General features: G+C 41.5%; 1 protein-coding gene across 1 annotated transcript in view; it reads right to left on the reverse strand.

Moving 5' to 3' along the window:
- CNBD2 (cyclic nucleotide binding domain containing 2) overlaps positions 1–26766 on the reverse strand; it is a 52413-nt gene that overhangs the window by 22481 nt on the left and 3166 nt on the right. Inside the window, exons 2-7 of the mRNA XM_058186963.1 lie at positions 14998–15038; positions 7265–7390; positions 6977–7030; positions 5525–5688; positions 1068–1224; positions 184–335 (exon numbers count right to left, since the gene is read on the reverse strand). Coding sequence (XP_058042946.1) covers positions 184–335; positions 1068–1224; positions 5525–5688; positions 6977–7030; positions 7265–7357 — 620 coding nt within the window. The 5' untranslated portion in view covers positions 7358–7390; positions 14998–15038. The remainder of the gene's footprint in view (positions 1–183; positions 336–1067; positions 1225–5524; positions 5689–6976; positions 7031–7264; positions 7391–14997; positions 15039–26766) is intronic.

A 26766-nucleotide genomic window follows, 5' to 3' on the forward strand; every position in this document is an offset into this window, starting at 1 on the left:
CCCTGAAACCATTTGAGAACGATACCACAGACAATGGTAGCGAAAGCTGCTGAAAGGTTGAAATGCTTGATGTCTTATTGAAAAAGAAATACTCCTTATCTATGGACTTCTTTCTATAAAGGTTGATTAGTTGGACTAAAGCCAAAACCATGAAACAATGGACAAGAATGATATAAGGAATACCTCAAATAATCATAGCGAACTTTGAATTCCCGTTGAAGTTCCTTATCTAGTTTATAGGCAAAAAAATCCTTTTTATCCACCACCAGCAATTCTGTTTCTTCCATACAGACAACAGTGGCATTTCTTTTTGTTTTTTGTAAAAGGGCAATTTCCTGTTAATAAGCAAGGGATAAACAAAAGCGAATATTGTCATGGTTGATTCTTCCTCTTTTCCTATTATATACCTGGTCCTTTTCCTTTTATTTAATTTCTCTCTTCTCATCCTCCTCACCGGTCCACTACCCCTTCATATTTCCTAAACTGTTTCCATTTTTGCCTTTCCTTTTGCTTAGACAGCAGAATAAATTATCAATAGAAGCCTTCCTGAAGCCACCATCGTTTTTACTCTGTAATGCCTCTGAGTCTATCTGGAATCCTACAACACTTTAGAAAATACAGATGATCCAGGATGATGGAGTTGGCTTCACAGTACGTCACTTTATTTTGAAATTTATGTAAAATTCATTTTTGTGGTAAGGATTTTATAGCCCCTGGGCACTTTCCATTGTCCTATCTTTGTAACTCATTCAACAAGATTTTCTGATTATCAATTTCCCTGAAAGTTATCTCACTTGACAATGCTGCTTGCTGGATTCTGAAGCTGAAACTTCCCAATGCTTGGGAAGAGCAACATCTTCAATTGGAAAAGCAATAGTATAATTCTTATATATTGAGAATGCTCAGAGGCATAAAATTTGTTGAAGCTTGTAAACTTCTATAGATACTTCCTTTGTGAAAAAAAGTGTGTGTGTATGTATCCGTGTGCATATGTTTCTATTATGGAGAGAACCATTTTCTTTGCTAATACTGAAAAGTTGAGGACCGCAGCTGCAGTTCACACTCACACCAAAAGAAACACCCCTCTGAATCGTAGTTGGAGCTGTTTCCACAAAGGCACTGCTACCATCATCATCATCAGTGATAGCGACTGTACCACAATAAATGAAGTAAAAGGCAGTTGCTTCATGCCCTTTTTTAATGATCACTCTTCTGCGGCCAAATCTGGAAAACAGATCATCAGGTGACATCACAAGCTGGCAAAAATGAACCTGAACAAGAAGACTTAAAACACTAGTAACAGTTCGCTAGCCTTCCTCCACCTGATGCCCTTTTAAGTGTCGATTTATTTATTTATTTTTAAAATTTATACATAGTAGCTGCTCACCTCACAAAAGAAGGGACTCTGGGTGGATTTACAGTTTCAAGAATTCCAGGCCAACAAAGCTAAAAGTGGTTTTTCTTTGCCTTACGTTTCTTTATAGATTCAGTGACAATGTAGATGTTACAGGGGGTGTCTGCATTACACCAGCTGTGCAGTCACAGTCCTCATAACTTCACACACAGATTAAGGGCACCTTCACAAACTCTTCCTCTGACATGAGATACGCCATCAACTGCCAGCAGTGTCTCTCTTTAATGGAAGGTGGGAAGGATCTTGGAAGACAGGAGGAAGAGCTGCTGCTGAGACAATGGTCCGATAAGTGAAATTTTAGTCTGAAGAAGGACAGGTAGTGAAAGTGTCTCAGAAGGAACCCTCTCTAATTTTGGAGTGAATAAAGATGAGGAATGGGATGCCATTTTCAAAATGGTAAGATTCTGTTAATATAACCTTACAAAAAAGATAGAGCAAGTACTCCTGATTAGGCTTCTTGTCTGCATTAACTTACAAGACTAACACCCTCTGGAGTCTAAGTAGCAAACTATGATGCAAACTTTCTGTAGAAGAATAAATGCACATGTTTGATAACAGGACTCAAGACAAGGGCACAGTAATAACTGCATTTTGACCTGCCAATATACTCTGTAACAGACCATAAAGGAGCTATTCAGGAGCAAAGAAACTTCACCAGCACAATTGAGTAAAAGACTGCTGAATCGTTGACTCAGCCTTCCATCCTTCCAAGGTTGGTAAAATGAGGACCCAGATTGTTGGGGGCAATACGCTGACTCTGTAAACTGCTTAGAGAGGGCTGTGAGGCACTGTGAAGTAGTATATAAGTCTAGTGCTGTTGCTATCACATGTATTAATCTCAAAAGGACTCAACAAACACAATGGGTTTTTAATATAATTCAAATTTTAATTTATAAGGAACCTGTAATCTGTGTCTGCATAACTACCATCTTCTGACTTCTGCTTTTTCCCTTGCCGCCTCATTTCAGTTTAAATCCTACTTTAATTTGGTCATTTCTTGTATCCAATTTATGACTTTTTAAAATAATATGTTAATCTGATAAGATGCTACCAGACATCTGGTTTTTCAATTTGGGACATATCCAAATCATGTAATTTTCAGTTGGACACTAAAATAATACATAGCTTATATTCCTCTGCCTTTCTAAATCCAAGAGATTTCTTTTGTTTGCTATTTCATATGTAGTATGCCACTGCTACATTTTTCAAACCTGAGAGGGTTAACAGGCATCTTTGTTTTTGTGTCTGAATAAGCATCCTTCTCAGAGAACAATAAGATCATTATCTGTTCCTTTCTTCTTCATTAATGTCAGATTATTTATTTATTTATTTATTTATTTATTCGAATTTTTATACCGCCCTATCTCCGGAAGGACTCAGGGCGGTGTACAGCCAAATAAAAACATAAGAATAATACAAGTAAAAACAACAATTAAAAAACTAATTAATTAGGCCGAAATTAAAATATCACTAAAATAGTATAAAACCCCATTTAAAACTAAATTTAAAACTAAAAACCCTAGGCTAGCCCTGCGCAAATAAATAGATGTGTCTTAAGCTCGCGGCGGAAGGTTCGGAGGTCGGGAAGTTGGCGCAGCCCTGGGGGAAGCTCGTTCCAGAGGGTGGGAGCCCCCACAGAGAAAGCCCTTCCTCTGGGTGTTGCCAGTCGGCACTGCCTGGCGGACGGCACCCTAAGGAGTCCCTCTCTGTGAGAGCGTACGGGTCGGTGGGAGGCAATCGGTGGCAGTAGGCGGTCCCGTAAATAACCCGGCCCTATGCCATGGAGCGCTTTAAAGATGGTAACCAAAACCTTGAAGCGCACCCGAAAGGCCACAGGTAGCCAGTGCAGTCTGCACAGGATTGGTGTAACATGGGAGCCACGAGGGACTCCCTCTATCACTCACGCAGCTGCATTCTGAACCAACTGCAGCCTCTGGATGCCCTTCAAGGGGAGCCCCATGTAGAGAGTGTTGCAGTAATCCAAGCGAGATGTCACGAGTGCATGAGTGACCGTGCATAAGGCATCCCAGTCTAGGAAGGGCGCAACTGGCGGACCAGGCAAACCTGGTAAAAAGCTCTCCTGGAGACGGCCGTCAAATGATCTTCAAAAGACAGCCGTCCATCCAGGAGAATGCCCAAGTTGCGCACCCTTTCCATCGGGGCCAATAACTTGCCCCCAACAGTCAGCTGTGGGTGCAGCTGACTGTACCGGGGTGCCGGCATCCACAGCCACTCCGTCTTGGAGGGATTGAGCTTGAGCCTGTTTCTCCCCATCCAGACCCGTACGGCTTCCAGACACCAGGACAGCACTTCGATAGCTTCGTTGGGGTGGCCCGGGGTGGAAAAATACAGCTGAGTGTCATCCACGTACAGATGGTACCTCACCCCAAAGCTACTGATAATCTCACCCAGCGGCTTTATATAGATGTTGAACAGGAGGGGCGAGAGAATCGACCCCTGTGGCACCCCACAAGTGAGGTGCCTCGGGGCCGACCTCTGCCACCCTGCTGACCTCTGCCACCCTGCGACCGATCTGAGAGATAGGAGGAGAACCACCGATAAACGGTGCCTCCCACTACCAATCCCTCCAATCAGTGCAGCAGGATACCATGGTTGATGGTATCAAAAGCCGCTGAGAGGTCTAATAGGACCAGGGCAGAGGAATAACCCCTATCCCTGGCCCTCCAGAGATCATCAACCAACGCGACCAAAGCCGTCTCCGTGCTATATCCGGGTTGAAAGCCGGACTGGAACGGGTCTAGATAGACAGTTTCATCCAGGTACCGGGGAACTTGACATGCCACCACACTCTCTACAACCTTCGCCACAAAGCGAAGGTTGGAGACTGGACGATAATTACCTAAAACAGCCGGGTCCAGGGAAGGCTTCTTGAGGAGGGGTCTCACTACCGCCTCTTTCAAGGCGGCAGGGACGACCCCCTCCAACAATGAAGCATTTATAATCCCCCGGAGCCAGCCTCGTGTCACTTCCTGTGTGGCCAGCACCAACCAGGAGGGGCACGGGTCCAGTAAACATGTGGTGGCATTCAACCTCCCCAGCAACCTGTCCATGTCCTCGGGAGCCACAGGAACAAATCCATCCCAAACAGTCTCAACAAGACGTGTCTCCGACATCTCACCTGGATCCACCCAACTTTGATCCAAACCATCCCAAAGCTGAGCGATTTTATCGTATAGATAACCACTAAACTCCTCGGCACGTTCCTGCAACGGGTCATCCCGCATCCCCTGTTGAAGAAGGGAGCGGGTCACCCGAAACAGGGCGGCCGGGCGGTTATCTGCCGATGCAATGAGGGAGGAGACGTAAAAACGCCTCGCTTCCCTCAGTGCCACTAGGTAGGTCCTACTAAAGGACCTAACTAGTGTCCGATCAGCTTTTGAACGGCTAGGACCTAACTAGTATCCGATCAGCTTCTGAACGGCTAGATCTCCAGGCATTCTCTAGGTGTCTTCTCCGGCGTTTCATCTTTTTCAGCTCCTCAGAGAACCAAGGAGCTGGTTGAGACCTACGCCGGGTCAGAGGCCGCAAAGGCACGACACGGTCAAGAGCCCCAGCCGCGGCCAGTTCCCAAGCCGCGACTAGTTCTTCGGCCGTGTTGTGGGCAAGATCCTCAGGAAATGGCCCAAGCTCCATCAGGAACCTCTCTGGGTCCATCAGGCGCCTGGGACGGAACCACCGTATTGGTCCCGTCTCCCGTCTCCCTGTGGTGGTGAGTGGCGGTCTGATTAAAGCCAAAAGAATAAGATCTTGTGACCACTTGACTGAAAAAACAATCAGCTATTGGATATCTTTAAAAAGTGGGGGGAAATACAGGACAACAGTTCCAGAAAGCAGCCTGAGACCTTGCAAAACTTTTCCATAGAAACTGTCTAGGATTTTGATAGGTCTTATGTGATACGGACAGCAGAGGAATGCAAAGTAGGGGGATACCTTAGGCTATTCCAATCCCTGCAATAAAATATGTTGGGTAACCTTGATGGAACATTACCTTTAATTAGGATATTTGGAGAATTTTAAAGCTACAGACCTGGTTTGGATTGCTCCAAAGCCATTATTATCTTCCCCAGCCCACCTTCCCTTCCCGATTACCGTTCAAAGCGAATCACTTTGGCCAACAGATACTGCAGCGTTGGGCTATATTGGCGGAAACTTTCTAAAAGCTGTAAGCGGTTGCGCAAGTGCTTTATTTCTGATTCAGTCCTCCATGTTGGTGGCTTCTTAGTTATTTGGATTGCTCTAAAAGGGAAATGTTCCTGAAGGCAATATCAAATACATTTTAAAATAGATATTCGCAGGGGCAGCAGTAAAAGATGGCAATATCGTTCTCTCAAGACTCTATGCATCATTAGTCCTCTCTTGCTCTCTCTTTTTCTTTTGCCTCCCTTTAAAAGATGTAACTTCAAAGTTCTATTATTGCTTGCTACTTTGATCAGCATTTTATCAGGTCTCCTTGCAATTACTTCTCAGTTCCATGGAGAATTGTGTGATTTGCAACTTCACAAAATAGCAGTAAAGTTCCATTGCAATAATGGCCTCAGAATTTCTACAGCTTTCCCAATCCACCCAAGCTCTTCCCATCCCACAGTCAGTAAGAAGCCTGTGTAATAAGCCTAAATTAATGCAAATAATTTGAAGTAATGAAAGTAACAAAACAGAGAATTATTGCTTTCAGGGAAAAGCTTATGTACTGTTGAGGCATTCTTGCAACTAAGAAGGAAGCCGGCTGTGGAAGTAATAAGCAGAACATCAGCAGGAGAGAGGGGACATTAAAGTGGATTTGGGTCTGTATTAAAACTTTAAAAGAGGTGGGTCCTTGATCATGCAGTCACAGAGGCCATTTTGACACTCTCCCCCCACCTGCAGATGCTCTTGGAAATAAGATCCTCTCAGGTACTCCCATACTTCAGCTATACTGCTTACCGTTTGCCTTTAATTTTTAACAAAGTATGCAAGAATGGCTCAGATGACTGTGAATTGGATTTCAGTTGAGCAATTATATGAATGCCTGGCCTTTTCCTATGCAGCTATTGGACTATAATTCCAGCATTTCCAAGCCCACATGGTCACTAAGGGATTGTGGCAGAGATAATACCAATCAATCCAAGGATTCAGGAAGACAACCTTTAGTCCCCGTGCTCAATCATACTGAAGTGCATCTACTTCATTTTGTTCCACTCACTCTTTTGCACACCTTTCCTCCCTCAAGCATTTCACACTCGCCTCCAGTCAAGCTCAACTACTGAATCCGCTGCAGCAGGCACACAAAAGTTTTTGCTACTGTGATTCTGTAAAGCAGGACTAAATAATAGTAACCGGCTTGCAGGAAGTTGAGAGTGTATTTCACCTTAAACTCAAAACCGAATAGCTCAACTAAAACTTTGTGTCAGATTCAAGACATTTTGAATTGTTGTTCTTGTTTTTATCTTCTGAAGAGATATTTGTTCAGTTTCCCTACTTTATATTCCTACCCTTGTCCTCTGTCTGTCACTGCAGATGCAAAACAAATCCAAAAAAATATATGAATATATGGCTTGTCCATACCTTTGAAACGCTGAATTCATGTCGATCAAACACAATATTGGCACTTTTGATGTCCTAAAAAGCAGACATTGAATGCCAGTTAATTTTACATAGAATTCTGTAAAATAAAAAAAAAAGGCTTAAAAGTATTCTACACTTTCATGTTAGTTTTTAACAAATAATTCCATTTTATATTTATAGTTTGTGATTATATTATGGAATAGCAACGGAAGTTAATGTTAAAAAGCAATAATAAATAAAATCAATAATAAATAAAAGATCTTCAGTTATTTTTGTGGAACCCCTTACACCTTCCATTTGTCGACGACAGTCTTTCTCTATTAGGTCAAAACCTGCGAATCCTTTCAATGCGCTGCGGAACCCTCGGCATGCTTTTATCATCAGAATAATGTTCACGATGAGCCTGCGAAAGTTCTGGGGGGAGGGGCGGGAAGGGAAAAAGGCAATAAATTGGCCATATATTAAACATTTGTCAGCTGTATCACCATAAATCCTGCAGCAGACAGCCTTAGGCATGCTATCCTCACTGTCCTCTTTAATACATGTTTGATCCTTGGAGATAAGAAAACAAAATATAACAAAATCCCAGTAGTAGGATTTACAAGGGCAGCTAAAGCAGATTATTGTGTGGAGTTTTTCCTTCAGTACAATGGCTCCACTTTCTAAAAAGCTGATAATCGTTTTACCCATCTCTTCCCTCTCATCAGCCTTACATGTGGCTACAGAGAAAATCCTTAGAATAAACAAAACAGGTAGTCCTCAACCTACGACCACAACTGAGCCCCAAAATTTATGTTGCTAAGTGAGAAATTTATGAAGTTCCATTTTACAATTTTTTTCGCCACATTTGTTAAGTGAATCGCTGCAGTTGTTGAGTTGATAACATGGTTGTTAAAGTGAATCTGGTTTCAGGATTGACTTTGCTTGTCAGAAAGTTGCAAAAGGGGATTGTGTGACCCCGGGACACTGCAACCGTCATAAATGTGAGTCAGTTGTCAAACATCTGAATGTAAATCACATGACCATGGGGATGCTGCAGCGGTCATAAGTGTGAAAAATGGTCATAAGTCACTTTTTTCAGTGCTGTTATAACTTCAAAAGGTCACTAAGTGAACTGTTGTAAGTTGAGGACTATGTGTACATTGCAAATAGATCACCCAAATCTGTATATATGTTAGAAAATGTTCCTTCTACTCTAAGCATACAGGTATACAAGGTACCAAGACTAGATATAGAACTACTCTCAGGTGTCTTGATATTTTTCACATTCTAGAAATCTGCTGTGAAAAAAAATTAAATGTACCTTCTCAGAACTGTTTGGGGAGGTGTTAGAGAAAGGGCAGGAAACAGGATCAAAGAACATCATTGATTATGAAATCATCCCAAATGTCTAAAAAAATATTCACTTAGAAAACAAAACAAAACATGGTAGAAGATTTGTTCATATCTTTAAAGATTTATATTTTACCATTCTAATGCACTCATTTCACTGAAAGTAACTGATTACCTTAAAATTCAGTGCAGCATTTAAAACGTTAAACATATTTTTAAAAAATACTAAAAAAATCTATATAAACAAAACACAAAAATATCTTTAAAAAATTACAAAGCAGACAATAGCTTCTGCTTTTTTTAAGTTTCGTTAGTTGGGGGAAAAAGTAGTAAGGTAATTTCTCCATTTATTGCCAAGGTAGAAAGTTTCTACCTTGAAACTTTTTTTTTTGAAAGGACGCAGTGGCCTTTTGTTGATCAAAAAGCCAGCAGTTCAGTGGTTCAAATCCCTAGTGCCACATAACGGGGTGAGTTCCTACTTGTCCCAGCTTCTGCCAACCTAGCAGTTCGAAAGCACATAAAAAATGCAAGTAGAAAAATAGGGACCACTTTGGTGGGAAGGCAACAGCGTTCTGTGTGCTTTTGGCGTTTAGTCATGCCAGCCACATGACCACAGAGACTTCTTCAGACAGCGCTGGCTCTTTGGCTTTGAAATGGAGATGAGCACACACCCCTAGAGTCGGGAACAACTAGCACATATTTGCGAGGGGAACCTTTACCTTTTTAGAAAGTTTCAGAGTTTAACAGAACAACAGAGTTGGAAGAGACCTTGAAGGTTTTCTAGTCCAACCCTCTGCTCAAGCAGCAGACCCTATGACATTTCAAACAAATGGCTGTCCAATATCTTTTTAAAAATCTCTAGTGATGGAGCACCCACAGCTTCTGAAGGCAAGTCGTCCCACTAGTTTATTGTTCTCACTGTCAGAAAGTTCTTAGTTCTAGGTTGCTTCTCTCCTTGGTTAGTTTTCATTGTTTCTTGTCTTGCCTTCTGGTACTTTGGAAAATAGGTTGACCCCCTCTTCTTTGTGGTAATCCCTCAAATATTGGAACACTACTATTATTTCACCCTGATCCTTCTTTTCACTACAGTAGACATACCCAATTCTGCAACTGTTCTTCATATGTTTTCGCCCCCAGACTGCTAATAATCTTTGTTGTTTTTTTCTGCACTTTTTCCAGAATCTCAACATCCTTTTTATATTGTGGTGACCAAAACTGGATGTAGTATTCCAAGAGTAGTCTTATAAAGGCCTTATAAAGTCGTTAGATGTAGTCATTCTGTCATTCCAATCAAATATGCCTGTTCTAGAAGTGGGACATAATGACTCCTCTATCAGATGGCAGGGGAATAAGCAGGCCAGTATGGGAGAGGTAATTTCTGAGATACTATGTACCTAATTTGTTTGGAGTTTTAACATTTATAACCAATATTCTGATTTGTCACTGAAAACAAATTGGCAGCTATCATAACTCTTACAGAATGGCATAATATAATCCTCCCAATTTTTTTGTACCCACCTTCAAGATTAGTTATAGTTTGCAGAGATTTTTCAAATGTATTTCTGAATATAACACATTGTATTAATCTGATCTGGCTATAACTATGATACCACAGAAAGGTATGACCAGAAGGATACCCCAGTCAAAGGTACTGAATGCCACTAAGAAGCCCAGCAGAACCAAGTAGATGTATTCCTCCTCTCTCGTTCATGATGTAGATAACTTCACTGAATTGTGATCGTAGTCTCTGTTCTGGATCTACTCCTGGAATTGGACTGAAACCTTCAGAAATTTGCAGTTCTGTGCTAAGGATTTCTCCCTTAATAGATTACCTCTGTTCAGGCAAAAAACTGATCAGAAATAAAATATTAACTGATAACAAAAAATGAAAATTTTGAAAATACATTGTAAGCCGCCCTGAGTCTTCGGAGAAGGGCGGGGTATAAATGTAAACAAAAAAAAAAAAATTATGTCTTCAATTCAGTTAATGATAGTCCATAGTAATAATCTTTTACTGGGAACCTCCTAGAAAAAAGGACTTCTGCTAGTAAGATTTAAATTAAATTATTACTTCTCCCAACTCATAAAATAAGGTGAAGCTGGGAAATACATGGAAGACAGATTTTTTACGTGGGATAAAGGTCCCCAACTGAATTCCTCAGAAGATACACTGTTAAAGATACTCTATTTCCTGATCAGATCTTTTAAATTCCATACTGTACTATCTCAGTCACAATTTCTATCCACATAAATTCTGCACACATGAACAGCAGAGTGGTACTTGCTCATGGGAAGTCAACAGTCTTTTTTCATATTTATTTCTGATCAGGGATGAAATATTAATTATATAATTAATTATATAATATAATTATATTAATTATATTATATATTATATAATATAATTATATTAATTATATAATAATATTAGGTCCAACGATCTATTGGTATGACCGGAACATCTCCGCCAGTCAGGGATGGACATCTTCTCGCTATTTATTGACTATTTCCCATGAGATACTCGTTGCCGAACTACTACGATCGAGGTTCCCCGCCACTGCAGGAATGGCCCCCCAAATTATCGAGGGCTTACCTTAACGAAGGGTCTTGGGACCCAGAGAGGTGGCATGCGGCTAAGAAGAAGTTGTGGGGCTTTTTAAATAGTTTTTTAAATAAGGGTTTTTAAGGGGAGGGATGTGGCGGTGGGGTGAGAACCCGTCGGGGAGGGATCCAGCCCTGTGCTAGTTCGCGACACTATCCCATCTAGTCTGAAGGCAGGGGAGGACGCCCAGGTTTAGTGGGTTGTCCGATCTGTACGGTAAGTGGGAGAGGCAGATATGGCGGGGAGGCCGTGCGAGTTGAGGGAGCACGCGTTCGATGTCTGCGAGCGATCGCGTGCTCCGCCTCAGTCCCACCTGCCCCTCGGGTGGCCATGATCCTCAGAGCTTGGATCTTCGGCTGATGTTATGTAATGCTCGGTCCGTGGTTAATAAGGCCCCCCTGATTTGTGATCTTATTCAGGGGGAGTCCGCGGACCTTATGGGCATCACGGAGACCTGGTTGGGCCCAGAGGGGGGGGTCCCCCTTGTCGAGATGTGCCCTCCAGGTTTCCGAGCATTTCATCAGCCGAGGGTCCAAGGTAGGGGTGGGGGGGTGGCGGTTGTCATTAAGGAGGATCTAGAGCCGAGGGAGACCACTGTTCCTCAGATTGCCGGCTGTGAATCCCTCTATGTGCGGTGGGGCTATAGGAATCAGTTGGGCTTGGTGATCGCGTACCTGGCTCCTTGCTGCGTGACCACAGCCCTGCCTGAGCTGTTGGAGGTACTCGCTGCTGTGGCGGTTGAGACCCCCAGACTTATAGTCATGGGGGATTTTAACCTGCCATCAGTTGGCTTGTTATCGACGGCAGCTCGGGAGTTCCAGGCTTCCATGACGGCCTTGGACCTGATTCGAGTAAATGATGGCCCTACGCACACGGGGGGAGGCACGCTGGATCTGATTTATATCTCTGGACAGTGGCTTAATGATCTGGTGTTAGATGATTTAGTAACAGAACCAATGTCATGGTCGGATCATTTTCCTTCGCCAGATTTCCGGACCGCCATTCACCACGCAGGGAGACGGAACCTATACGGTGGTTCCGCCCCAGGCGCCTGATGGACCCTGAGAGGTTCCTGACGGAGCTTGGGCCATTCCCTGAGGATCTGGCCCACGGCACGCTGAGGAACTGGTCGTGCCTGGGAACAGGCCGCGCCGGGGCCTTGGACCGTGTCGTGCCTTTGCGTTTCTGACCCGGCGTAGATCTCGTCCGCGCCCTTGGTACTCCGAGGGGCTGAGGGAGATGAACGCCAAGAAGACGCCTGGAGAGCACCTGGAGGTCCAGTCGCTCGGCTTGATCGGACACTAGTTAGGTCCTATTCTAGGACCTACCTGAGTGGCAATGAAAGCGAGGCGCCCACGCCCACCCTCATTGCGCGGCAGATAACCGCCCGGCCGCCCTGTTTCGGGTGACCCGTTCTCTCCTACATCAGGAGGTACGGGATGACCCCTTGCAGGGACGAGCCGAGGAGTTTAGCGGTTATCTATACGATAAAATCGCTCAGCTGAGGGACGGTCTGGACCGAATTTGGGATGATCCAAGCGAGGGAGAGGAGGCACGCCTTGTTGAGCTCATTTGGGATGAGTTTGACCCTGTGGCTCCCGAGGACGTCGACAGGTTGTTGGGGAGGCTGCACGGCACGACATGTTTACTGGACCCGTGTCCTTCCTGGCTGGTACTGGCCACTCAGGCGGTGACACGAGGCTGGCTCCAGAGGATTATCAACGCTTCTTTATTGGAAGGGGTTTTCCCTGCCGCCTTGAAAGAGGCGGTGGTGAGACCCTCCCAAGAAGCCCTCCTGACCCAGCTATTTTGGGTAACTATCGCCCAGTTCCAACCTTCGCTTTGTTGCGAAGGTTGTAGAGAGTGCCGTGGCCGACAGCTACCCCAATACCTGGATGAAGATGTCTATCTAGACCTGCTCCAGTCCGCTTCCACCCGGATACAGCACGGAGACAGCTTTGGTCGCATTGGTTGATGATCTCTGGAGGGCCAGGGACAGGGTTATTCCTCTGCCCTGGTCCTATTAGACCTCTCGGCGCTTTGATACCATCGACCATGGTATCCTGCTGCGCCGGCTGGGGATTGGGAGTGGAGGCACCGATATCGGTGGTTCTCCTCCTATCTCTCCGACCGGACGCAGACGGTGTTGACGGGGGCAGAGGTCGACCGCGAGGGGCCTCACTTGTGGGGTCCCACAGGGTCGATTCTTCTCGCCTGTTGTTCAACATCTACATGAAGCCGTGGGCGAGATCATCAGTGGTTTCGGGTGAGATACCAGCAGTACGCTGATGACACCCAGCTGTATTTTTCCACCCCGGCCACCCCAATGAAGTTGTTGAAGTGCTGTCCCGGTGTTTGGAAGCCGACGGGTCTGGATGGGGAGAAACAGGCTCAAGCTTAATCCTCCAAGACGGAGTGGCTGTGGATGCCGGCATCGATTCAGTCAGCTGCAGCCGCAGCTGGCTGTCGGAGGCAGTTATTGGCCCCAAAGGATAGGGTGCGCAACTTAGGTGTCCTCCTGGATGATCGGCTGTCGCTTGAAGATCATTTGACCGTCTCCAGGGGGCCTTCCACCAGGTTCGCCTGGTTCGCAGTTGCGCCTTCCTTGATCGGGATGCCTTATGCACGGTCACTCATGCGCGCGCTACCTCTCGCTTGGATTACTTGTAATGCTCACATGGGGCTCCCTTGAAGTGCACTCGGAGGCTTCAGTTAGTCCAGAATGCAGCTGCGCTGGTGATAGAGGGAGCTACGCCGTAGCTCCCATGTAACACCGCTCCCGCGCAGACTGCACTGGCTGCCTGTGGTTTTCGAGTGCGCTTTAAGGTGTTGGTGACGACCTTTAAAGCGCCCATGGCTTAGGACCTGGGTACTTACGGGACCGCCTGCTGTTACCACATGCCTCCCACCGCCCAGACGCCCCATAGAGAGGACTTCTCAGGTGCCGCCCGCCAAACAATGTCGGCTGGCGGCCCCAGGAAGGGCCTTCTGTGGGGCTCCCACACCTGGAACGAGCTTCCCCGGTTTACGCCAAATACCTGACCTTCGGACATTCCGTCGCGAACTGAAGACCCATCTTTTATTTGCTGGGCTGGCTTAAATTTGGATTTTAATAAGGGGAATTTTATTAATTTTAAATGGGGTTTTAACTGATGGCAATTTTTTAACTTTGGGCTATTTTAAATAAGTTTTTTAAAGGGTATTTTAACTTGTATATTTGTATTGTTGGTTTTTATCTTGCCTGTACACCGCCCTGAGTCCTTCGGGAGAAGGGCGTATAAAAATTAAATTAAATTATTACTTCTCCCAACTCATAAAATAAGGTGAAGCTGGGAAATACATGGAAGACAGATTTTTTACCTGGGATAAAGGTCCCCAACTGAATTCCTCAGAAGATACACTGTTAAAGATACTCTATTTCCTGATCAGATCTTTTAAATTCCATACTGTACTATCTCAGTCACAATTTCTATCCACATAAATTCTGCACACATGAACAGTACTTGCTCATGGGAAGTCAACAGTCTTTTTTCATATTTATTTCTGATCAGGGATGAAATCTACTTACCTTCCCTATCAGTTTGGAAGTGTGCACGCCACCTGGGCACCCACTCTCCGCTCACTCACACGCCATGGTCACGTCCAATTTTTGACCCTCTGCACATGTGCAGAAGGCTTTGCGCATGCACAGTGTTAAAACCAGGAAGTAACGACATCCGGGCTGCCGTTGCCACCAGTTTGCCAAACCACACGCCACTGCTGCTACTGGCTTCTGTGAGCCAGACAGAACCAGCAGGATTTCACCACTGTTTCTGATGCATGCACAATCCTATCTTTATGAAATCATTCACAGTCTAACTCTGGTTTACCCAACACACTAAGCCATAAAACTATGTTTGACTAACATACACAAAAGAAAACAAAGGCATTATTGCACGTGTGAATGCAAATTAACTTAAACCTATATCTTTACATTCTCCTGTCAGTTAGTAACACATCTGTTTTCATTATCACTAGCTATTGATGTTAATGTTGATACTTTTCCTTGTTCGAAAAAAATCAAAATACGTACATAGGAGAAGTAACATACCTTAATTCCTCTTTTGTGGCTAGCCAATTTCTCCTTGTAACCTGTAAAAGACAATGGCTATGGACTTTATTTTTCTTTAATATATTATTTAACATACTCCCATTTTCTTTGTACTGAAAATATCTGTATGCACACAGAGATAAATATTTCTTCCTTATTTCTCTCGTCATGAATGGAAAAATATACCAAGAGAAAGGAAAGATTTCCCAAACATATGCAATAGCCTATATCCTTTTTTACTCTTTTTCCATTGTTTATCAGGTTGATCAATTCTAAATGGAACAAATGGACCATCATAGGACCAGCAAGGAAAGACATGGAGTATTGTTGGATGTAGTTTGTATAAAGATTTGACCGGCAATTGACATCCCATGTATGAGAAATGGCTGCCAGGTACACAGGCTGTCAGTTTACTCTCACTCCGCCCTCTACTGGAATTGAAGAAAGGTTTTATTTTTACTTTTTAACACAGAAAGAGTATAGTATAGAATTGGGTTTTTATCATCCCTAGCAGCATTGATTCACACTGGGTAATCCAAGCGTGGAAGTCTATGCAATTGAGGCAAAGGGTGCTGCTTTTATTTGCCAATCACATAGTTCCTTAAATTGCTCCCTTCCAGATATCTCTGAATGATTGATTGAGGTAATGGTCTGAATACTTAGTAAGATACCCCCTGGAGTATAGGTGATGGCAGCAAAAATTATCGACCTGCTGAAGCAAAGCAGGAGGGAGACCAGGATATGAAGAACTTGAGGGCTTTCAGTAGATAGGGTTCGAGACCTCCTGCCTTTCACAAAACAGGCTTAAACACTTGCATATTTAAAAATTCAAATGAAAAATATCAAGTGACAGTATGTGAAATTTGGTAAAGGCTCATATTCGCAAGAAATGCCTAATGGTGGTGAAGATGATCTACAGAACATTTCTCATGGTCATGGTTCATTAGCCACTTCATTTTTGGTCAAATCCCAGCAAACATTGTGGTGGCCTGTAAAATTAATCACCAAAAGCCCATATGGTTAAAGCCAACAACTTCAAAGGAGGAAAATTAATTCTACCTGCAGCCTGTTACATTTTCACAACAGAACCTCTGTTTAGCATTAGAAAAGGTGAAAAATAAGCAGAGATACTGTTATAAGGAAAGTTCAGCTTTGCTAGTATCCCTAACCCCACCACTTTTGCCAAGGACAAATTCCTGGTTAAACACAAGCTATTATTAGTTCAGATCTGCACTACTGCTTAGCCTAACCCATCTGGCAAAATAGCCAGAAAGGTAAAGAGATCATGATTGATGATGACGATATCATATACTTCACTCCAAACTTTCCTGAGAAGACTATATGAGACAAAGAGGATATAAATAAAATGATGATTTTTAAGAAATTGAACTCTCAAGTAAATGATTTCCAGCTAGGAGTGATGAAAAATGGATGAAAAAAAATATAGTATGCAAATACAAATTTCCTCTTTCCCTTCCACCAGATAAGAATAAATTATTATATTCTGTCCAATGCTCACTAAGCCAAGGACGCAGCAGGAGTCGTGTAGTAGGCAAACGTTTTTTCCATAGTGAACTAGGCATATTTAGGGATTTTCTCTAGGCATCTTTCTTGCAGAAACTAAGATGACTTAACCCAATGCATTTTGTAATAGGATCAGAACCAACTGTAACAGAACCATCTAACAGAATTCTCCAGACAATCTTCATTCCATTTTTTTTTTCAAAAAAGCTCCTATGAATTACAGTACATATCTACCAGATTGGAAGTCCACTTCATACAACATTCTGGTTCAGTAGCAAATTTTCCAAATAATGATGGAATTTTATAACTAAATGAAGAAGACAGTAATTCCTTCTTCTTTTCACAGCTGTGACTGGTGTACATGGAAATAGCAATAGCACTCAGCATTTATACTGTTTGTCTCTTTCCACACTCAAAACCTGGGGCTATAAGGGATTAAGAAGCTCAGTATTTAAAAACTACTTAGCAGATGTATCTCAATTTCTTACAATACACCTAGAAAATCCCCCCCCCCAAAAGCATTTAACAAAAATAGTAGTTTCTTCAGAAACTTCATACCAAACCTTGAATTTAATCAGTATCCTTCTTTCTGATGTTTCGTTCCTTTCTTGGAATATGTATCTCTCTCTCTCTCTCTCTCTCACACACACACACACACACACAAACTCAAAGATCATATGGATCTGTGAATAGCCGGTGCTATGCAAAGTCAACGAGACACAAAGGGCATTCTTCAAAAACTCAAGGGGACTATGAAAGACAACACTAGAAATCAACTCAAGACAGCTCATATAAGTGGTCATCAAGTGTGGCGTATACCAAAGTGATGCACTGTGCCCACTACTGTGCTGTATAGGGTTGAACCCCCTCAGCCAGATAACCACAAAGACTGAGTATGGATATGGGTTCAAGCGTGACTACCATCAGCCACCCGTCTACATGGATGATATCAAGTTGTATGCAAACAACGAATGAGAATCAACTCACCAATCCACCTGACACAGATCTACAGTAACGACATTGGGATGTCATTCACATTTAAGAAATGTGACTGGATGATAGTGAAGAGAGGGAACTTAATTAAGACTGATGGGATGGAGCTACTAGAGAGCCACATAGCAGACATGCAGACCAGTTACAAGTACCTTGGTATCCCACAATCACATGGGAACCATGAGGCAAAGAGGACAGCGACCTCCACCAAAGGATCACACAGGTCCTGAAGAGCCAGCTCAATAGGAAAAACAAGATCCATGCAATTAAAATATAAGCCCTGCCATCAGATGTCCTGCTGCTATAGGTAGCTGGCCAAAGAAAGAGCCAGAAGCTGCCAGTGTGAAAATCTGGAAGCTCTTCACAATGTACAGAGATTTCCACCCTAAGTCCAATACCCAGGAACTGTAAATTAGATGGAAAGAAGATGGTTGGGGTCTGGTGAGTAACAATGAAAGTATCATTGTTATCCAGGTATACCAGAGTATCCAGGAATACATCAGTAACAGGGCACCCAAAGATGAGCTGATGAGAGGCAGCAGTAGACATGATAGGAAGATCAAGCAGGAGAAGTGGCATGGAAAGACAAGAACCTGCATGAGATGTCGCATCAATAGATAGACATTTGGAAATCCTACCAGTGCTGGAAAGGGCTGTACAAAAAGACAGCACTGCGGCACTGTCCAGAACAGCACAGAAACAGGCTCTAAGCTCCAAGTCCATAGAGGTTGGAGTCTACCATACTAGAGGTGCAGACTATGTAGAGGCCTCAGAGACACTCCAACACAGTGGCAGGGTGATACAGGCAGGAACAGCATACAGTGAATGGTACAACCAAGGAGCTGGCATTGTGTACAAGAACGTCTGCACAGAATATGGACAACGAGACCATCCTATGTCTGGATGGGAGATTCCACAGAACACTGTGGAAGATAAGAAACCTAAAAGCCCAGATCCAGACAGACAGATAAATACTAGCCAGTCAACTAGAACTCATGAAAATAGACAAGAACCAAAGACAATGGTGGTGATAGATGTAGCAGTTTCAAGGGACAGTCACATCAGGAAGAAGCTGGAGAATTATCAGGACCTGAAGGAGAAACTGGAAGGAAATGGAATGTTAAGGCCAAAGTGGTCCCTGTGGTAGGAGCATTTGGGACTGTGTCTCCTAAAATTGGGGGAGTGACTCCAACAGATACCCTACTGTACCCTACATCAATTCAAAAATTGAAAATTCCATGAAAATGGAAATTGGTGATTATCTAAAAAAGGCCTATTTCTAAATAGTGAAATGATCATAATTATATTTTGAACATAATATCTAAGATGTATCATAATTAAAATATTAGCTTTATCATTTCAACTATTTTCTTTAGAAACATGAAATTTTATGTAAAAAGAACCTGAGGTTTGCATTTCAATAATAATATTAACAAAATCAAGTGTAAATCTTTTCAGCTTAAAAATGGTTTATTCTAAACCATTTTAAATATTTAGAAGCTACTATAGAAAGTTAGCACACCACCCCACTCTTAGAAGAAATATCTTGAGTAATATTTAAAAAGGAAGAATATTGTATTTCCCTGGATGAGAAATTGAGAAACATGTTTTTTAGAGGGAGAAAGCAGCCCCCACCTTTCTTAATAGCCTTCAGCAGATGTCAGCACTTAAGAGATAAAGAGCTTATTGAAAAAAGCCAAGTATCTAGGTAGTTCTATTCATAGGCAAAAATTCCCTGCAGCAAGGTCTGAACAAAGATAGGATTAGCCCTCAGCCACAATAGGAATTGCCCAATGCCCCTTCATTGCATCAGCAATCCAAACTTCAACCAAACTTAGCTCAGACGAACATGACCCCAAACATTGGCCCCATAGAAATCTGACAAGTCAATAGAATACATGTTCTTGCACAGGAACAGGAAGCTCAAGTTCAAAGCCCAAGAGAAGGTATAAAAACCCCTCACCCTCAACTCTATGTGATCAGCTACCCAGAATCACATGTGCTTGGCGGTTCTGCTTCATCAATAAAAGGACCCCCTTTCCAATCAGCCTCCAGCCTCCATTTTGTCTCCAGTGCCTTTCTCCCGGCTTGGAACTGAACCAGATGATATCTCTTCCAACACTACTAATAGCAAACAAGAATGTTAAGCATTTCAGAAAGTCTCTTTGCATAGCTACAGTATTAATTTGTGCATAACTTGTGCTTGATCCTAAATTACTTTCATTTAACTCATAGAGATCTGAGTAAGAATCCCAATTTTGGAATTCTATTCCAAGCACATTGATTGTTCATTGTAAAAGTGGACTTTTGACATTCATTAGTCTGTGTTTACTCTTTCCCGCTAACAGTTTCAAATAAAAGGAACAGCAGCTGCCAATGTATCTTTATGACTCATCTAGAAAGATAATGGCATCAAATGTACTTTTATATTTGAACAAAAGCTACACCATTGATTTCTGAACCAAGATCCCAAGTATAAATGAAATAAATATTAGATTTATTATGAGAGCCATCAAAAACTCTGGATCATCAAAGTGAGTGTTGCCAATTCCACATTTAAGGAACTAAAAATCAGCTTGGTTAGCATGTTTCTCCCATAACTGCATACTAAAAGAACTGCATTATTAGTGATATTGTTGTTAATTGTTAAGTGTAAGGAATTGCAGCTCTTTAGAATAGAATTTAGAATATAATTTTTATTGGTCAAGTGTGATTGGACGCACAAGGAATTTGTCTTGGTGCATATGCTCTCAGTGTACATAAAAGAAAAGATACCTTTATCAAGATACAACACTTAATGATAGTTATAGGGTACAAATTTAATACTTAATTATATATATATATATATATATAAACGTCGCCAAGACACTTCCAATTTTACACGGGAGAAAACCCGAACAACCAAAGACCTATATATATATATATATATATATATATATATATATATATATATATATATATATATATATATACACACACACACACACACACATAAGCAAACAGGAACAACATCAGTATAAATCATGAGGATACAAGCAACAAAGTCACAGTCATAAGTGGAAGGAGATGGGTGATGTGAGTGATGAAAAGATTAATAGTAGTGCAGGCTTAGTAAATAGTTTGACAGTGTTGAGGGAATTAGTTGTTTAGCAGAGTGATGGCCTTCGGGAAAAAACTGTTCTTGTGTCTAGTTGTTCTGGTGTGCAGTGCTCTATAGCATCGTTTTGAGGGTAGGAGTTGAAACAGTTTATGTTGAGCATGTGAGAGATCTGTAAATATTTTCACAGCCCTCTTTTTAATTCGTGCAGTATACAGGTCCTCAATGGAAGGCAGATTGGTAGCAATTGTTTTTTCTGCAGTTCTAATTATCCTCTGAAGTCTGTGTTTTTCTTGTTGGGTTGCAGAACCAAACCAGACAGTTATAGAAGTGCAGATGACAGGCTCAATAATTCCTCTGTAGAACTGGATCAGCAGCTCCTTGGGCAGTTTGAGCTTTCTCAAGAAAGAAAAGAACATTCTTTGTTGTCCTTTTTTCATGACGTTTTTCATGTTAGCTGTCCATTTTAGATCTTGCGATATGGTAGAACCTAGAAATTTGAAGGTTTCTACTGTTGATACTGTGTTGTCTAGTATTGTGAGAGGTGGCTGTATGGAAGGGTTTCTCCTAAAGTCTACCCACCATTTCTATGGTTTTGAGTGTGCTCAGTTCCAGATTGTTCCGGTCGCACCACGAGGCTAGTTGTTCAACCTCCCGTCTGTATGCGGATTCATCATTGTCTCGAATGAGACCAATCACTGTTGTGTCACCTGCAAACTTCAGTAGTTTAACAGATGGATTGTTTGAGATGCAGTCATTGATATACAGAGAGAAGTGGGGAGAGCACACAGCCTTGGGGGGGGGCTGTGCTAATTGTACAAGTATCTGATGTGATTCTGCTTAGCTTCACATGCTGCTTCCTGTTTGTTAGGAAGCTTCTGATTCACTTACAAATCTGTTCAGGTACCTGTAGCTGGTTTAGCTTAGTTAGAAGTGTGTCTGGAATGATGGTATTGAATGCTGAACTAAAGTCTACAAAGAGGACCCTTGCATAGATCTTTGGAGATTCAAGATGTTGTAGGATATAGCGCAGAGCCATATTAACAGCATCATCTGTTGATCTATTTGCTCAGTATGCAAATTGCAAGGGGTCTAACAGTGGATCTGTAATGGTTTTCAGCACTAGCCTTTCAAAGGTTTTCATGATTATAGATGTTAGAGCAACTGGTCTGTAGTCATTCAGTTCCTTGATGGTGGGCTTCTTTGGCACTAAGATGATGGTAGAGCATTTGAAGCAAGAAGGAACATAGCACATCTCTAGTGATTTATTGAAGATATGGGTGAAGATGGGGACCAAATGGTCAGCACCAGGGGTGAAATGCTCCCGGTTCGCACCGGCTCACCCGATTAGGTAGCGATGGCAGCTGCTGGTTCAGAGGATCGGTAGCAAAAATCCCTGGCCCCGCCCCCTGCCTCTGCTGAGCCGAACCATCAGCAGGTTTTTGTTTTTTTTAAAGTTTTTCTTCAGCGGAAACATGCCTTTAAACGTAAAAAAAAAACCCTCCTCTGATGATCGTGGGGCTGAGCAGAGATCATCAAAACCCTTTAAAAAATTTTTTTAAAAAAACCTCTTCAGCCGAAGGGGGAAAAAAAACAAGAAAAAAACCGAGGTTTTAAAAGCCTCCTCTGAGGATCCCAGAGGAGTTTCCTGATCCTCACAGGCTTTTAAACTCACTTTTTAACAGCCCCCACTTACAAGAGCCCCCACCCATGCCCACCCAATGCCCCCTCCTCACTTACCTATAATTACTGCTCTTTCGGGCTGGCATGCTTTCTTCAGCTACTGAAGAAAAAAAAAAAGCTTGCTTTGACTTCCTGCTTTGCTGGCTGAGGAACTCTGGGATTTGAAGTCCACAATAAAATAAATAAAATAAAATAAAATAAAATAATAAAATAAAATAAAATATTTGTGCAGCTTTCTGAGATTTGGTGTGTTTCTGTAATGTTTCACTCTAACTACACAAACACACAAAATCTCAGAAAGCTGTATGTGGCATTGTGTGTGTGTGTGTGTGTGTGTGTGTGTGTGTGTGTAAAGTGTGAAAGTTGGTTTTTGAGCTTTTTGTGGCTGTGTGAAGTGTGAAGTGTGAAGTGTGAAGTGCAGCTGCTTTTACATTGCGAGTCAGTTGTGTTGTGTTGTGTGTGTGTAAAGTGTGAAAGTTGGTTTTTGATACCTCTTGTTTTTTATATATTATTTTTATTATTTATTGTTATTGGCCACGCCCACCCAGTCATCTGACCACCAAGCCACGCCCACCAATTAAGCCACGCCAACAGAACCTGTAGGGAAAATTTTTAGATTTCACCCTTAGTCAGCACAGACTTCTAAGCAAGAAGGAGTTATTTTGTCTGGGCCTGGAGCTTTTCCTGGCTTAAGTCTTGCACTTCCTTTTTGGTGATTACTAGAGGTTGTGAACCCAATGGGATGGGATCAGTTGTAGGAGGCTTGGCTGTTGTTGGTGTGTCTGAGATGGGGGTTGTGGAGATAGGTGGCTATAATTTTCTTTCAAACCTGCAGTAAAACACCTTCAGGTCATCTGCCAGTTGTTGATACCCTTCAGCCTGGGAAGGAGGTTTGCCATAGCCTGTGATATTTTTAAGAGTTTTCCACATGTTTATATACTTCTTGTTAACCTGAACTCATAAAATGTTCCTTCTCACACTTCCAAGCCACAAATGAAACTTGCATCCAATGCTCCAATTGCTGTTTGTGAATATACATTTCCAAAGTAACAAGACAGAGAGTATCAAACAGTATGGCAAGTACTAGGAATCAATCCTACAGAAATGATACTTAAGGCAAAAGTCTTATTGGATTTATAAGATAAATGATAGCTTGATGCTGCTAATGGAATGAAGATTTAGTTATCCATACAACAATATTTGTAATTAATGGGGAACATAACATGAAACTGTAAAATACAACATTTGGAATAGTGAAATAATATTTTAACATTTTCCCAAGCTAGAAATGGAGCAATAAGATTCAGAACTTGTTTAGAAATGGGGGCTATGAGGAAGCACCTTAATGAACCCCACTCCAATCATCCCTAACTTTAAAGGAAAACTTTCTTAGGAAACTGATTTCATACAAGGAATAAAATAAAGCTTAGAAGGACTATGCATGTACATTCAGAACACAGAAATGAATTTACAAATACAGAACCATTACATTGTTTATTGTTTGAATCTCATAAATTTCAGTAATGCTAAATTCTAACTTTATACAGTTAAATATTCTACTATAGTTCTTTAAAATACAAGCAAAGTAATCTTCTGACTTGTTCAGAGCTCTGAGATCCAATCACTCTTTCACTTTGAATTTCATGACTTTTCAGAGAAAGGATTGTGCATTTAAAAATTTTTTACTGTGGAAGAAAAATGCAAAATACAGATGAAGCTCAAATTATTCAAGAATAATTCAAGAAAACTATAGATAGGACCATAATACATTTCTTCTAAAGTAAAATGTATTAAAGATTTTTTTCTGCACAGTAAATTAAAAAGACATGCCCTGGTATTCATCTTTTTATCCAAACCTATCTCAGAAAGTACAGGATAAACAGCACAAAGCTGAAATGTAATTCACCAGGTTTTCACCAAAAGTATCAGATGTACTTAGTCAATATGCCTAAGTTAGAGGTTAAATGCATTGGATGAGAAAGTTTTTCTTCCATAATTATTTTGTGACTTTTATTTGTCATTATTTGCCATTTATTTGCCATTGTTTTCTTGGAAAGTACTGTAATTTCTTTTTCCAGAATCTGCTCTCTCCCATATTCTGCATTTTTACTTTTCATCCCACCTCCAAAGAAAAAGAAAAGGGGGAATCTACCTATTATTTTTTGTAAAACAATCTCTATTAGATATTGGAATTGAAATACTAAAAAAATATCCATGTCTGTATCCCTTGGTTAAAAAATATGACATCTAGCAATCCAGCAACTTCATATGAGAAATTTGAGATCTCAAAATCAGCCATAGAGTTGTGGAGAAGGTGATCCAATGGTAGCTGCAGAGGACCTTGGATGAAATAGATTATTATAACCCCTTTTACTCCAAGCTACAAGTCCTCATTCAAATTATATAAGTCTTCAGACTCATAAAATATCAGAGATAAGATTTAAATAAAAGGCAAAAGCTGCAGTTTTTCCAATTACAGTGCAGATCAGAATTATTTCCCCCCAAATAGAATATATAGTTGTTTAACCTTTTATTCTTTTAAATAGTGAATAAATCAGTTATCTCTCTGCTCAGAAGCTTTTATAACATCCTACTACCGAAAATGAACTCTGCTTTACATTTTTAAAATATTTATTTATTCAATTTATATGGCTGCCCATCTCACATGACTCTGGGTAGTGCACTATTTTAAAATAAGTAAAAATATATAAAATAACTAAAATGAACCTAAACAATAAAATACACATATAAAAATAAAAGGACATTGCAGCCAATCATAAAATGCTTTTAAGATAGCCAGAAAACTGTTATATTCAAGTGCAATATAAAATATTGTCAGCTTTGGATAAAAACATAATTTATAAGCCGAGTGTTTTCTCTATTTGATGAAACAAAGTAACTGAAACAAGAAACATGCAGATCTATGAGGACACATCATTCTGTTCTTTAAAATGGCAGTTTATTCAGCAGTCTAACCAATGGTGCTTTTTTTGCAGAGACTACAACATGGTTCTTAAAGGTTAAGATAACCACATAAGCCAGGAGATGGCAACTCAGACCTATGGTTACCATTGCACAGCCATAAAACCACAAATTAATTTTAAAATTTGAAGTTTAAAAGATTTTGGTGTTCATATTGTTGGAAGAAATATCCATCTGGGTTCAGTTCCAAGTGGGGACAAAGACACTGGAAACATGGAGGCTGCTTGGAAAGATGGTTTAATGGTGGTCAGGATCACATGGCTTGAACAGAAAAGGGCTGAGATCCTGTGTGCTCCCTGGTTTTATGCTTTTTCTGAGCTTTGAACTTTCTGGGGCACAGGAAGAGTACCCTGATTGGCTGTCAGACTCCCAGGGGGTGGGGGTCTTAGCTAGCCTTGCTGGCTGATGTAATCTTCCCAGGTGCCATGTGGAGAGTTTCAGTTGCTAGATGGGTTCTAGTATGATGCAGATGATGGTTGACAAAGGTGGGGGGAAATGAGTGAGCTTAGCTGAGGCTTTAATGGCCCATTGACAAAGGTGGGGGGGGGAGTCAGGAAGCTGCTTTGTCTTTAAAACATGTTTCTCCATTTCTCATCCAGGGAAATATATTCTGCCTTTTAAATATTTTCTAAAATATTTCATTCTTCTAGGAGGGGGGTGGGTGCTAAATTCCTACAATGTCTAGGGATTACATAGCATTTAAAAAAAAATGATTGGGACCAGTACTTCTGCAAATGCCTTTACTCCACAGTTCAGAAAACAATGATTCAATCAGCAAAATCTGTTACAGAGCTAAATAGTGTCATCAGAACTAAGCATCCATTTGACATGTGAGAATGTTTAACATGTTTACAAAGTACAACTTTTAAAGAAGGAACAAGCAAATCACGTTAAATATTTGCTGATAGTTTCCACATGCAATTATCGATATTGTAAATTGAATCACTGCAACTCTTGTGCATCCTTTACTTAGATCTATGTCCACTACCTCTCTAAGTAAATGAATTTATGATTAAACTTTAATTTCAGCATTAGCCAAAATTGCAAATATTACAATCCCATGCGTTTTTAATTAAAAGAGATTTCTTTTTCTATTCAGTGCGGGTCCCGTTCAGCAAAATGAGTCTTGCCTCTAAATTATTGTAAACTGCACGGCATACTGGGTTTTGTTTTGTTTTTAATTTTCAAAAGTACTGTCCCATTTTGTATTCCAACGCCTTGGTAACGGGCGATAATGGGAATTATAATCCAACACTAGAGTTTGCATTGCAATACCTGGTTACAGAAGAATGGAAGGCTAATATCCGTCCACTACGGGTGACTAACAAATCCTACAACCGTCTCCTCCCCTCATATTTCTGTCTGTCCTTTGAATAAGCAAATTTCGACATCGGGGACATCTTTACACAGCGATCACAGGGAACAAGCTTCAACCAAGCCGAAGGAGGCTGGAAGCTAAGGAACAGGACTCCAACCCTGGCATGGGGAAG

Source organism: Ahaetulla prasina, chromosome 1 (genome assembly GCF_028640845.1).
Source record: "Ahaetulla prasina isolate Xishuangbanna chromosome 1, ASM2864084v1, whole genome shotgun sequence".
In the NCBI taxonomy this organism is placed as follows: domain Eukaryota; kingdom Metazoa; phylum Chordata; class Lepidosauria; order Squamata; family Colubridae; genus Ahaetulla; species Ahaetulla prasina.